The 12344-nt window shown below is 34.4% G+C and overlaps 3 protein-coding genes and 1 pseudogene across 3 annotated transcripts; 1 reads left to right on the top strand and 3 right to left on the bottom strand.

The window, feature by feature from the left end:
* Window positions 1-916: 916 nt before the first annotated feature.
* Window positions 917-2089, bottom strand: LOC140792145 (probable xyloglucan endotransglucosylase/hydrolase protein 26). The gene is made up of 4 exons (XM_073142984.1): window positions 1927-2089; window positions 1725-1825; window positions 1422-1615; window positions 917-1325 (listed from the first exon to the last, which is right to left on the bottom strand). Exons 1-4 carry the CDS (start codon window positions 2087-2089, stop codon window positions 917-919), a joined length of 867 nt encoding a protein of 288 aa, XP_072999085.1.
* Window positions 2090-3468: 1379 nt separating this feature from the next.
* LOC140792143 (probable xyloglucan endotransglucosylase/hydrolase protein 26) lies at window positions 3469-4643 on the top strand. Its single transcript, XM_073142983.1, has 4 exons — window positions 3469-3631; window positions 3735-3835; window positions 3945-4138; window positions 4235-4643. Exons 1-4 carry the CDS (start codon window positions 3469-3471, stop codon window positions 4641-4643), a joined length of 867 nt encoding a protein of 288 aa, XP_072999084.1.
* Window positions 4644-6439: 1796 nt separating this feature from the next.
* Window positions 6440-7656, bottom strand: LOC140792140 (probable xyloglucan endotransglucosylase/hydrolase protein 26). Its single transcript, XM_073142980.1, has 4 exons — window positions 7476-7656; window positions 7275-7375; window positions 6993-7186; window positions 6440-6848 (listed from the first exon to the last, which is right to left on the bottom strand). The coding sequence occupies exons 1-4, from the start codon at window positions 7654-7656 to the stop codon at window positions 6440-6442; spliced, it is 885 nt and encodes a 294-aa protein (XP_072999081.1).
* A 1556-nt stretch (window positions 7657-9212) lies between these two features.
* On the bottom strand, window positions 9213-10693 carry LOC140792139 (probable xyloglucan endotransglucosylase/hydrolase protein 26; annotated as a pseudogene).
* Between the last annotated feature and the right edge of the window lie 1651 nt (window positions 10694-12344).

The following is a 12344-nucleotide window of genomic DNA, read 5'->3' as shown; positions in this document are numbered from 1 at the left end:
TTTATATCTGTATCATATAAATAAATTAAAATGTCGTTCGACTTCGCAAAAATATTAGTGTTGAAATATTATTATTAATTTTTTATTTTTAATGGTGGTTTCTTAAAATAAAAAAATTCTAAGGGCTTGCAAGGCATAGACTTTGAAGAAGTGATTTTTTCCACTCAATATATGTCCTTCACCCTACTTTTGATGTCCGACCGTAGAAAATAAATAAAAAAAATTTACTTTCTTACCTGTCAAAATAGCTACATTTTTTCTTTTTAATTTTCTCTTAAGATGAAAGAACACCTCTCACTAAAGTCTAATTATTTTCTATGTCAAAATATCTTTAGCAATCAAACTCGCTCTTATGTTAATATTATCTTAAAACATTTTTAAGTTTTTGAGGCACTAAAAATAGATATATAGGAGTCCAATAACAAATATTCATATGGTAAACAGTGGGCTAATAATATAAATACAAAATGTAAGGTTTGATACAGAATTTTGTTGCAGTTGCCACGTAGGCACACGGCTCTGGTTTGAAAATTTCTTCGCATTGTGTTTGAAAACGTTGTGATCTGCACTACGAATAGTCCAAATATTATATAAGGTAAGGAAATCTAAGTTAAATTATAGACTTAACATGAACGTAAGTTTCTATACGAGATTTCCTTGTAAGTTAAAAATATATAATATTTCAAACTCATAGAGTTAATCAGGGATTAATTTGCTTCATATATAGTACTTACTCTTCATTCCGTGCAACAAACAAGAAAAAAATCAAACACTTTCAAGGATTACAGATGTAATCAATGGAAATTATTTCTGGTAAAGCTTAACGCTAATAGATGTCGACACACAGATTAATCTTTCTCTCTCCAAATGCATGAACTCCAACACTTGCATCAATTCATTAGCCTTCTTCTTTTCATCAGTAAGGTGGCAGAGAGCATTCGCGAGGCATCTTGCCATTAAACCTCTTGGTATCTTTGCAGTAATCGTAGATCACGTACTTGCTCCTGATCGACATCATCTGACTGATCTGCGAACTCGTCAACGAATTATACTGCGGCGCAGTGTACCAATTAGCCGGTGTTTTCGCCGCACAACTCTTGACGCTGCCTGGTCCGGTATATCGGCAAACTTTTTGCACGTACCGGCGATACCTAGCGATGAACGGCGCCTTCTTCCAGTCGGTCTTGACGCGGCCGCCCTGCGTCGCCCAGTCGTCGGCGTTCCACAAGCTCGAGTAGGCCTTCATCGGTTGCGACGTCGGGTAAGGGATGCCGACGTTTTGCCGGTTCTTGTAGACCCTGATCGGAACTCCGTCGATAGACCATCTGCAACATAGGAAGAATTAATACGATCAAATATTTATTTCATGTGTAAGTAGACGTACGTAGTAATGTGTAGGTAGGTGCATGCTGTAGACTTACACAATCTGGCTTGGATTCCAGAAGATGGTATAAGTGTGGTAGTCAGTGGTAGGGTTGAACCAAGGTTTGAATTGCACCTCTTTGTTTCCTATACCAAGAGCAAAGACATTGGTGTGGATAGTGTAAGGTTGGCCTGATACATTTCCAAGGAACTCGAAATCTATCTCGTCGTGCACACTTCCAGTTGCCTTTGCCTGCAATATATATATATACACACACATAGAAAAGAAATTATCTTAGGGGCTTATCTGCTATATATACCAAACGATAAAATCATTATCGATCGATGGAATAAGAACTTACGTAGTACGTAGTCACAGTACCAGCGGAATTCCCAGGAACCAACTTAATTTGCATCTCTATTTTTCCAAAGAGATACTGCTGTTTCGTTTGGATCGCAGAACCTAAACGAAGAACAAAACAATATTAATCGATCATCAAATTATTTATAATTTTTTTATCTAGTGGTTGAATTAATTTTTGCAACATATATATAGATATATACCTGACCACTGGTTGAGGATAAGAGTGAGGTTATCGCCTGAGTTGACGCAGTTGTTGTAACCCCAAGTGCAAACCGTGTCCGTGGCGAACGTAGCATCCACAACACCTTGCTTTAATGCAAACAAGGAAATGAGTGCCAAAAGGAAAGCCCGCGAGTTCGCCATTGATGCTATCAGAGGAACTCGACGAGCTACCTCCTTGATTAATTAGGTATAGAAAACTATACTTCTTTGTACAGTTGGTTTGGAGAAGACAAGACAAGGCAAGGTATTTATACGAAGTGGATCAAGAGAACTTAATTTCATTCTGGCATATTAATAAATTAAACATTAATACTGCCAGCTTTGTTTGGAATGCTTCTACCTATTAATAAAAGTGTTAATTATAGAGGAAGGCCACTATCTCAGTCATCGTTTGTAATAGTTGTGCTCGCCATTAAAAGGTCATGAGATTCTTAAGTACATGTGAGCTACCTACATGATATACTTTGATGCTCCCAAAAATATTGTAGGAATGCTTATAACTTGCCGTTGGTTATTAATATATTGCTGCAAATTTTTTTAAGGAAGTAACCATTGGAATTGGGTCCAATTCGATTCTAATAAGGGTCTAAAACCTGGTATTCTAATACATAGATAAATTTACAAATAACTCCCAATATTTTGATTATTTATAAACAAAGTTATTTTTTCACATATTATTTAACCTTTTATGTGCTAAAAGTACTAAGCAATACCCCGAGCTAAGTTTAATTTAACAAACTTCTATATCTTCTAAATTACTCTTTTCTTACTCTTCTAATATATATGACCTATGAGATTAAACAACAGTAGTTTTTAACCAATTAATCTTGTGAGATTTGATATTTAGATGTGATTTTAATATTTTAGAAACTTAATTTAATATATTCTATGAAAAATCAACATTTTGATTTATCTCTAAGTTGTTTTGGAGGTTTAATTTGGTTAAACATGTAATGCTTTTACTCTTATATATGGTCACATAATTATATTTCAAATTTCATTCCTAATATTTATATTTTGAGTTTCAAATTCTTCTATGTGTCAACAGGTATTCAGATTGGTCTCTTAACAAGGTTATTTTGGTAACTTCCAAAATATACTCACAGTTTATGTTGCTTTTTAGTCAAAGGCAGATTCTTTTACAAAAAAACGACAATGTAGGGTACAAACTAATAAAAGACTATAATGTTAGGGCTCTTTTTGCAAATTTACCTAAAAATAATAGTTTCCTATACACCAAGCAGTTAGATATTCTAAGACCTGTAGACTGTAGTGCCTCGCACAACTTTATTCCGACTCTCACGTCTTTATTCACTCTTTTTCTTAGTAGCTGTGATGCCGAGATAACAACTTTCAGGGTCAAGTATTCGCGTTGGGTAGAATAGCAAGAGTTCTTTATTCCACCTCTCCGTAATATATAAATGGCTTCTTGGTTTCTCCCCAAAACACAGCGAATTGTGTAGTACTCACCAATCACCATAGCCAAAAGGTTAGCTCGTGGAGTTCCTTTGATGGCATCAATGGCGAACTCGCGAGCTTTCCTTTTGGCTCTCATTTCCTTGCTTGCATTAAAGCAAGGTGTTGTGGATGCTACGTTCGCCACGGACACGGTTTGCACTTGGGGTTACAACAACTGCGTCAACTCAGGCGATAACCTCACTCTTATCCTCAACCAGTGGTCAGGTATATATCTATATATATGTTGCAAAAATTAATTCAACCACTAGATAAAAAAAAATTATAAATAATTTGATGATCGATTAATATTGTTTTGTTCTTCGTTTAGGTTCTGCGATCCAAACGAAACAGCAGTATCTCTTTGGAAAAATAGAGATGCAAATTAAGTTGGTTCCTGGGAATTCCGCTGGTACTGTGACTACGTACTACGTAAGTTCTTATTCCATCGATCGATAATGATTTTATCGTTTGGTATATATAGCAGATAAGCCCCTAAGATAATTTCTTTTCTATGTGTGTGTATATATATATATTGCAGGCAAAGGCAACTGGAAGTGTGCACGACGAGATAGATTTCGAGTTCCTTGGAAATGTATCAGGCCAACCTTACACTATCCACACCAATGTCTTTGCTCTTGGTATAGGAAACAAAGAGGTGCAATTCAAACCTTGGTTCAACCCTACCACTGACTACCACACTTATACCATCTTCTGGAATCCAAGCCAGATTGTGTAAGTCTACAGCATGCACCTACCTACACATTACTACGTACGTCTACTTACACATGAAATAAATATTTGATCGTATTAATTCTTCCTATGTTGCAGATGGTCTATCGACGGAGTTCCGATCAGGGTCTACAAGAACCGGCAAAACGTCGGCATCCCTTACCCGACGTCGCAACCGATGAAGGCCTACTCGAGCTTGTGGAACGCCGACGACTGGGCGACGCAGGGCGGCCGCGTCAAGACCGACTGGAAGAAGGCGCCGTTCATCGCTAGGTATCGCCGGTACGTGCAAAAAGTTTGCCGATATACCGGACCAGGCAGCGTCAAGAGTTGTGCGGCGAAAACACCGGCTAATTGGTACACTGCGCCGCAGTATAATTCGTTGACGAGTTCGCAGATCAGTCAGATGATGTCGATCAGGAGCAAGTACGTGATCTACGATTACTGCAAAGATACCAAGAGGTTTAATGGCAAGATGCCTCGCGAATGCTCTCTGCCACCTTACTGATGATCAGAAAAAGTTGTCTCTGGGACTTCGATTGGTTTTATTAATTCCTTGGTTGATATATATATATATATATATATATATATATATATAATTTCATTCTCTCACGTATTGACTGTTGTTGAAATAAATGAAGCGTATTTGCTTCATTTTTTTTTGGTATCTTTTGTCCTACTTGAAAATTAATAAATAGTATGCGACGAATTCAGTCTCTTGCGTTCTGCATTAATTCTGGATTTTTATTTTGATATTTTTTTGTTGCGATTCATCGTGTTGGAAATAACTAAGACAAAGAAAAGACAAAAAGAGTTTCTGGATACACGAGAGATCAGAGAAAGGAATTAAGGAATAATAGTTTTTAGCAAGGGAAAGGCTCTATTAGAAGTAAATAACGAAAGGAGAGAGCTTTATTTATGAAGAAATTTATAAAAAAATATCTTATTTTTATTGTCATTCACATCCAATCATATAAATATTTATTATACCCATATATATATACATATAATCTAAAATATCTCAAAATAACTTGCCATTGGTTTTCTTAATTCACTCCCCATAGTGGTGTCAGCAAGCTTGAACATGAGTGAACTGGGTTTTGCTTGTGTTTACCTCGGAACTAAATCTAGAGCCAAGATGAAAAACTGTTGAAATTTTAGCCCATATTCGGCTCAAAAAGAATTCCAATTAGCCTGTGTTTGGCTCGTTTGGCTTAGTGAGCTAACCCAAATTTGTTAATTCAAATAGCTTGTGTTGGGCTCATTTATACTTTAAGCTCAAATCTTGTCTTATATTTGACTCATTTATAATAGATCAGTTAATATCGAAAAGAATTTTAAATCAAACATGAATTTTTCGTGAAAAATGAGATACTAGATGAGTAAAGTAGCTACATATATATATATATATATATATATATATATCTGTGTGTGTGTGTAAAATAACTTGATTAAAATTTTAGATTAAAATAAAAACAAATAAAAAACTATATCTTAAAGTCAAATGTAGGGTATTTAAGATATTTTAATTTTTTATCAGTTAGGATAAAATTAGCTTAAGATATTTTCTGGTACTAAAAGTAAGATATTGGGTGTATTCATATGATAGGATTGTGAATGAAAATTAAAAAAAAATATATAGAATGTTTCCGATAAAATTCTCTTATTTATGACATAATTAAGATTTAGAGTGTTACTTATATAATTATTTCATAAATATTCTAAGTTATTTTTGCATATCACCACCTAGACTTCAATATAATTATTACAAAACATCCTCAGTTTATATATTTATAAAACAACACCTCATTTTCCGATTATGCTTTCAAAACATACTGTCGGCACGTCCTTCTTTGAAAATAGCTTCTTTATCTTCTTTTTTTTCCTTATTTTTGGAAAGAGAACTTCCCCCCTAAAGAATAGGAAATAATTCTACTAAATATATATGAAATACGTAGTCGATCTTAAATATGTAAAAATGGGTTATATGCTAAACGTCCATAAATCAAACAACAAGTTACTTAATTATTTAACAATAATTTAAAAACTCAAAAGGATTTATTCGTCTCATATTCTTTTTTATTTCATGTAACATAGAATAACAATATCATACACAAATCGAATTGAACAAGTGAATGCGACTTGTTCCAATCAAAATCAATATAATGAAAACAATAAAATAATATGAGGTACGTACACAATACCAACAAATATATAGGAGGTGGTGGTGAAGGCTAATTATTTACTTTCTCTTTTAATCTCGATCTGATGACACCCTGCATGCTTCTCAATTAATTCCATCGTTCAGAAAGGTGGCAGAGAGCATTCCTTTGGCATCTGGCCATTAAATCTCTTAGTATCCTTGCAGTAATCGTAGATCATGTACTTGTTTCTAATGTTCATCATCTGGCCAACTTGTGCCCAGTTTAAGGACTCATACCAAGGTGCATTGTACCAATATGGAGGGGCTTTCACTGCACATTGTGTGACGCTAATTGGCCCCTTCCATATGCAGACATCCTGTTTGAATTGCCGATACCTGGCGATGAACGGCGCCTTGGTCCAGTCAGTCTTGACACGGCCGCCCTGCGTCGCCCAGTCGTCGGCGTTCCACAGGCTCGAGTAGGCCTTCATCGGTTGCGACGTCGGGTACGGGATTCCGATGCTCTTGCGGTTCTTAAAAACCCTAATCGGAGTTCCGTCGATCGACCAGCTACCAATTATAAGATCAAAATGACTACGATCAGAATTAGACTATATATAGTTTGGAATATTCCAAGTGATATATGCATGCACGAATATATATATATATATGTTTTCAATATTCTTTATTTTTAGAACTCGATTGATAACTTACACAATTTGGCTTGGGTTCCAGAAGATGGTGTAGGTGTGGTAATCTGAAGTTGGGTCAAACCAAGGTTTGAATTGCACCTCCTTGTTTCCTATTCCTTGGGTAAAGACATTAGTGTGGATGGTGTAAGGTTGGCCTGATGCATTTCCCAGGAACTCGAAATCTATCTCGTCATGCACACTTCCAGTTGCCTTTGCCTGCAGTATATATAAAATAAATCGTCTGCTATATATATACACTTTAAAGATAAAGTTATTACTGATCGATAATCGAATAACAACTTACGTAGTACGTAGTCACAGTACCAGCGGAGTTCCCAGGAACCAACTTAATCTGCATCTCTATTCTTCCAAAGAGATATTGTTGCTTTGTTGCAATCGCGGAACCTAAATCAATGTTAATCGATCATCAAATGCTAGATATATAGCTCTTAAAATTAAAAGTAAAGTTTTCTTAACTTTTTGTAACATATATTTATATATATACCTGACCACTGGTTGAGAATAAGAGTGAGGTTATCGCCTGAGTTGACGCAGTTGTTGTAACCCCAAGTGCAAACTGTGTCCGTGCCGAACGTAGCATCCACAACACCTTGCTTCACTGCAAGCAAGGAAACGAGAGCCAAAAGGAGAGCTCGGGAGTTGGCCATTGCCATTGCCATTGCCATTGCCTTTGCCAACGACAACGAAAGCTAGCTATTGCTATGTAGAAGAAGGCAAAGAGTGGCATTTATATATCTGCACACGTAGATGATGTGCAGGCCATGTCTTGCCTTCGTCTTGGCACGTCGGCATTGAATTTGTTTATTTTGTTGCCATGTTCTGACTGGAGTCGTGCTGTGCATTTTAGCTTCGTCTACTTATGACGGAAGTCTAATTCTACGAGCCCATCACTGAGTACCTTTTAAATTATAGAGAGAGGAAAATAGAATTGATCGTTTTGGAATTTTGGCGTGCTTTGTTTGAATGGTGCAGTATTTTTAGACGTGAGGAGGAGTCAAAGCAAGTTGGATTTTTTTAGACATGAGGAGTCAAAAGTCTCATAACCAAAATAATGGAGGAAAATAAACTATTAGCAAGTGTTCCTGTTGGTCAACTACCAAACTTAGTTTGGACTTTTTTTTTCTTTGCTTTATATTTTGGACTTCTCTGACATAAGTGAAGAGGTAAGGCTTCTTTTTGCAAATAACCACCTATATTTCATTTTTATTGTGAGAAGCTTCCTTTTAGACATTTTCAAATTAATTGACTCTCCTTCTGGGTACATTTGCAATATAATCCACCTCCGTAGGTATATTTAATTAGATTATGTTATAGGTTTTTTCCCCATGAATACCCATCCGAAGTTTATTTTATCTTTGTTTACTATTCTAATTAAATGTCCAATTGGCAGGTATATCTTTCAAAACTCGTGGTTTTTGCGTGGTTGATCATATGTCACCTATAAATTAAAAGCATAGTAATTTAGCAAATAAAGAGCATGAGGGGGTATCAATGTAAGAAAACAAGAGTTTTAAAAGGTATCCGTAAAAAAAAACAACAAATATTTCGACCAACATAGGAGGGAGTTTGTATATATATGCAAATAAGAGATTTCATAAGGGTATATATGCAAAAAAATCCTATATTTTTATGAGGTTATCAAACGTGGGTATTGCAAAATATATCCAAAGAAGGAGAGTCCCATTCGTAAATTTGAAACGAGGTGGTTTTCTGCAATAATGCTAAAACGTAGATGATTAAAAATTTGCAAAAAGGCCCTTAAATGTAGATGGTTATGGCAACATGGGCCTAGCCCAAGTCGATTGTCCTTGGCTTCCTTCTTCGTAATTAATGCTTTCCAAGCTCAAGCTTTTAGTATGAATATTTGCATCTAAATTTTCCATGCTTCGTTACATTTATGTAGAAGTTATCGTGAAATAAATTGTCTCTGTTAATTAGTCTTTATGATAAGTAACCTTTTAATTCATTTAAAACATTAAATATCTTATGATGGACACACACACACACACACACACACACACACATATATATATATATATATTACCATGCATATATCGATCACCCTTATACTCTTTGTTTCATGCAACATAAATAGTTTCAGACACAAACCAAAAGGCATGGCACCAAAAATAAATTATTTCGTATGTACAAAGAATATATATGTTACAAACAATACAAGTCAAAAAGACTATTATTTCGTATACACACACACACACACACATCAGTAAGGTGGCAAAGAGCATTCCTTGGGCATTTGCCCATTAAACCTCTTGGTATCTTTGCAATAATCATAGATCATGTACTTGCTTCTAATCAACATCAGTTGATTGATCTGTGTGCTAGTCAATGAATTATACTGTGGTGCGGTATACCAATTAGACTTTGCATCACACTTGCTTGGTACAGTATATACACAAACATTCTGGCTAAATTGTCGATATTTTGCGAAGAACGGCGCCTATGTCTAGTCAGTCTTGACTCGCCTGCCTTGCGTCGCCCAGTCATCGGCGTTCCATAAGCTGGAGTAACCGCTCATCGATTGCGAGGTCGGATAAGGGAAGCTTATGTTTCGCCAATTCTTGAAAACCCTAATTGGAATTCCATCGATAAACCATCTACAATGATCGAATATTATTAAAAAAAATAGATAATTATTTAATCTAAAAAAATTTAAATTATAAAGTAACAGACGAGTCATACATATTATATATGAAAAAGACTTACACAATTTGGCTTGGATTCCAGAAGATGGTGTAAGTGTGGTAATCATAAGCTGGATCAAACCAAGGTTTGAATTGCTCCTCTTTGTTTCCTATACCAAGAGCAAAAACATTGGTGTGGATGGTGTAAGTTTGGCCCGATACGTTTCCAAGGAACTCGAAATCTATCTCATCATGAGCACTTCCACTTGCCTTTGCCTGCAATATTATATATATATATATATATATATATATATATATATATATATATATGCATTTAGATCATTAGATTAGGTTTTAATTTGTGAGAGTAATGATTAAACACCAACAAATATTTAATCTTCGATCCTTTAACATGAACTTACATACAGGAACCAGCATAATTTGCATCTCTATCTTTCCATATAGGAATTGTTGTTTGGTAATAATTCCAGCACCTAATCAAACGACAGATTCTCACAAAATTTATTTTCCAATTTTTGCATCATTCTAGTAAACGGATAGAAATTTTTTTCTTTTATTTGGATGCCACTTTAAAATTTGCTTATTTAATATTTATGTGTATATTTTTCAAAATTCATATATTTTGTGTTACTTTTCATCGTCGGAGTTTTATAAAGATATAAACACTCTTTCCAGAGACAAATATATGTAAATAAGAATGATAATATATATATTTACATCTTTTTATAATTAACTTTGATGAAATCTTAACGCTTAATTAGGTTTAAGGATGTATACATATAAATAATTAATTTATGAGAGTATATACACAAATAAAAGATATCAGAAGATTATACATGCGCACAAAAAAAAGAAAAAAACATAGAAATATTTTACCTGACCACTTGTTGAGAATAAATGTGAGTGTATCTCCTGAGACAATGCAATTAGTACCACCCCAGGTGCAAACTGTGTCCGTGGCAAACGTAGCATCCACAAGACCTTGCTTTAATGGAATCAAAGAAATAAGAGCCAGAAGGAGAGCTCTTGAGCCTGCCATTGTCTATGAGATAAAACTATTCTTTGCTATGATTTTGGATGAAGCCATGGAGGTTAGAGGGCAACTAAGTTGCTCAAAAGTCAAGAGAACAAGGTTTTTTTTTCCTGCATTCTGCCAAAAAAAAACAACAACAATTTGATGTGTTTGTTAAGACGTAAAGACCTTGGCGTGGGCACGTAGGCGTGCATTAATTATTAGTTGCAAAGTTTTGTTTGGAATTTTCCAAGAGTTGTTCTCAGCGTTACGAAGTTATATGATCAACACTTACCTGGTACTCGAATAAATTAATTTATGTATAGCAGGAAACAGCTAGAATGTTGTTAGAGTTTATTAATTCTTTATCTTTGTGAGGTCCAGTTGTATTGAATGGATCAAACGTAATTTAATTTGTATTTAGTTAAGATTTATATTAAAAAGTTGAGTTAGACTGATATTATGGATTATGTTAATACGTAGCCCCGTTTATTTTGGGACTTGGGCTACTTGTTCTTTGATAGCTTAGTTAAGCTACTCACAAGTACTTAGATTCTGTTGGATTAGGCCGAGTCCTAGTTTGAGTAGAAAACCTAGTTCACTATGCTTTTGATTTCTTTGATGGAGTAGGGGATGCTGAGAATTATTTTTGATAAAATAAGAGACCATCATTTGATAGTGCAGTCTAATCTTCCATTCCCCATGAATAACAGATTATGTCTTTATTAAAATTCATATTCTACTCGGTGTTTTAGTTTTAATGCTTCAAAAATACTTTGATTTAATTTTACCTTAATAGCAACTAATGAATAGATAATATTTCATTAATTTAGAAACTTAAAAGAATAATAAACTAAAAATACCTCATATGATGTTAACGGACGATACTTTAAATGGTAAAACATGACTAATATTGCACGAGATATTCTAAATTCAAATCCTAACGACTCTGGTTTAAATAAGACACCATTAATTTTTTGCTTATCTTACAAAAAATACTATGACTTTAAAATCTAGTTCTTCAATTATTTTTATTTTTACCGTATACTATATTTTTAAGTTATTTTAAGCAAAATATAAAAGTTAAATGATAAATATTTATATAATAGTGTATGAATGATAATAAACTCACAATGTACAAAGTCTTTGATAATTTCTCTAAAATATTGATGCCTTAATTGCTGGATTGGATTCTACGAAGATTTATTAGGTTGGTAGACTTTTGTGGTTAGATTGTAAAGCAAAAAGCTGGACGACTTCTCTCCTAAAATATTAGCAAGGTAACTTAGCAAACTAATTATTATTCTGATTACGGATTAGATTGACCACATTTTAATACAGTATCAAGAAGCTTCGTTAGGCCTTTGCACAAAGCTTTTCACGTGGGGAATATTGGGTACATCTTAGGCAAGAATAAAGAAGATAGAATCCGACAAGATAATGAGTTGGTTTGTGTGAAGTAACACATATTTTAGATGATACTATAAGTTTCTTATGATCTTTTTTTCCGTGTAACAAGATTATATAAATTTACGGAAACATATATATCAAGTACTAGAATCCTCTATATATATACACACACACACACACATTAGCCTCAGTAGGATTGGATATTCTGTAATCAAGTTGTGGGTCTGGAGAATTCAAAGATGGATTTTATTTTATTGGAGGTAATTAC

This window comes from Typha latifolia, chromosome 7, assembly GCF_019914945.1.
Source record: "Typha latifolia isolate L0001 chromosome 7, TyphaL0001v2, whole genome shotgun sequence".
Taxonomy (NCBI): Eukaryota; Viridiplantae; Streptophyta; class Magnoliopsida; order Poales; family Typhaceae; genus Typha; species Typha latifolia.
Note: the sequence above shows the minus strand (reverse complement) of the source record. Positions and strands in the feature narration are given on the sequence as shown.

Excerpts from the sequence above, each read along its gene's own strand:
- LOC140792145 (XM_073142984.1), bottom strand. The coding sequence starts at position 2,089 with ATGGCGAACTCGCGGGCTTTCCTTTTGGCACTCATTTCCTTGTTTGCA. Across the intron at positions 1,826-1,926 it reads TATCCTCAACCAGTGGTCAG|GTTCTGCGATCCAAACGAAA; the intron begins GTATATATCTAT and ends TTCTTCGTTTAG. Across the intron at positions 1,616-1,724 it reads GTACTGTGACTACGTACTAC|GCAAAGGCAACTGGAAGTGT; the intron begins GTAAGTTCTTAT and ends TATATATTGCAG.
- LOC140792143 (XM_073142983.1), top strand. The coding sequence starts at position 3,469 with ATGGCGAACTCGCGAGCTTTCCTTTTGGCTCTCATTTCCTTGCTTGCA. Across the intron at positions 3,836-3,944 it reads GTACTGTGACTACGTACTAC|GCAAAGGCAACTGGAAGTGT; the intron begins GTAAGTTCTTAT and ends TATATATTGCAG. Across the intron at positions 4,139-4,234 it reads TGGAATCCAAGCCAGATTGT|ATGGTCTATCGACGGAGTTC; the intron begins GTAAGTCTACAG and ends CCTATGTTGCAG.
- LOC140792140 (XM_073142980.1), bottom strand. The coding sequence starts at position 7,656 with ATGGCAATGGCAATGGCAATGGCCAACTCCCGAGCTCTCCTTTTGGCT. Across the intron at positions 7,187-7,274 it reads GTACTGTGACTACGTACTAC|GCAAAGGCAACTGGAAGTGT; the intron begins GTAAGTTGTTAT and ends TATATACTGCAG. Across the intron at positions 6,849-6,992 it reads TGGAACCCAAGCCAAATTGT|CTGGTCGATCGACGGAACTC; the intron begins GTAAGTTATCAA and ends TATAATTGGTAG.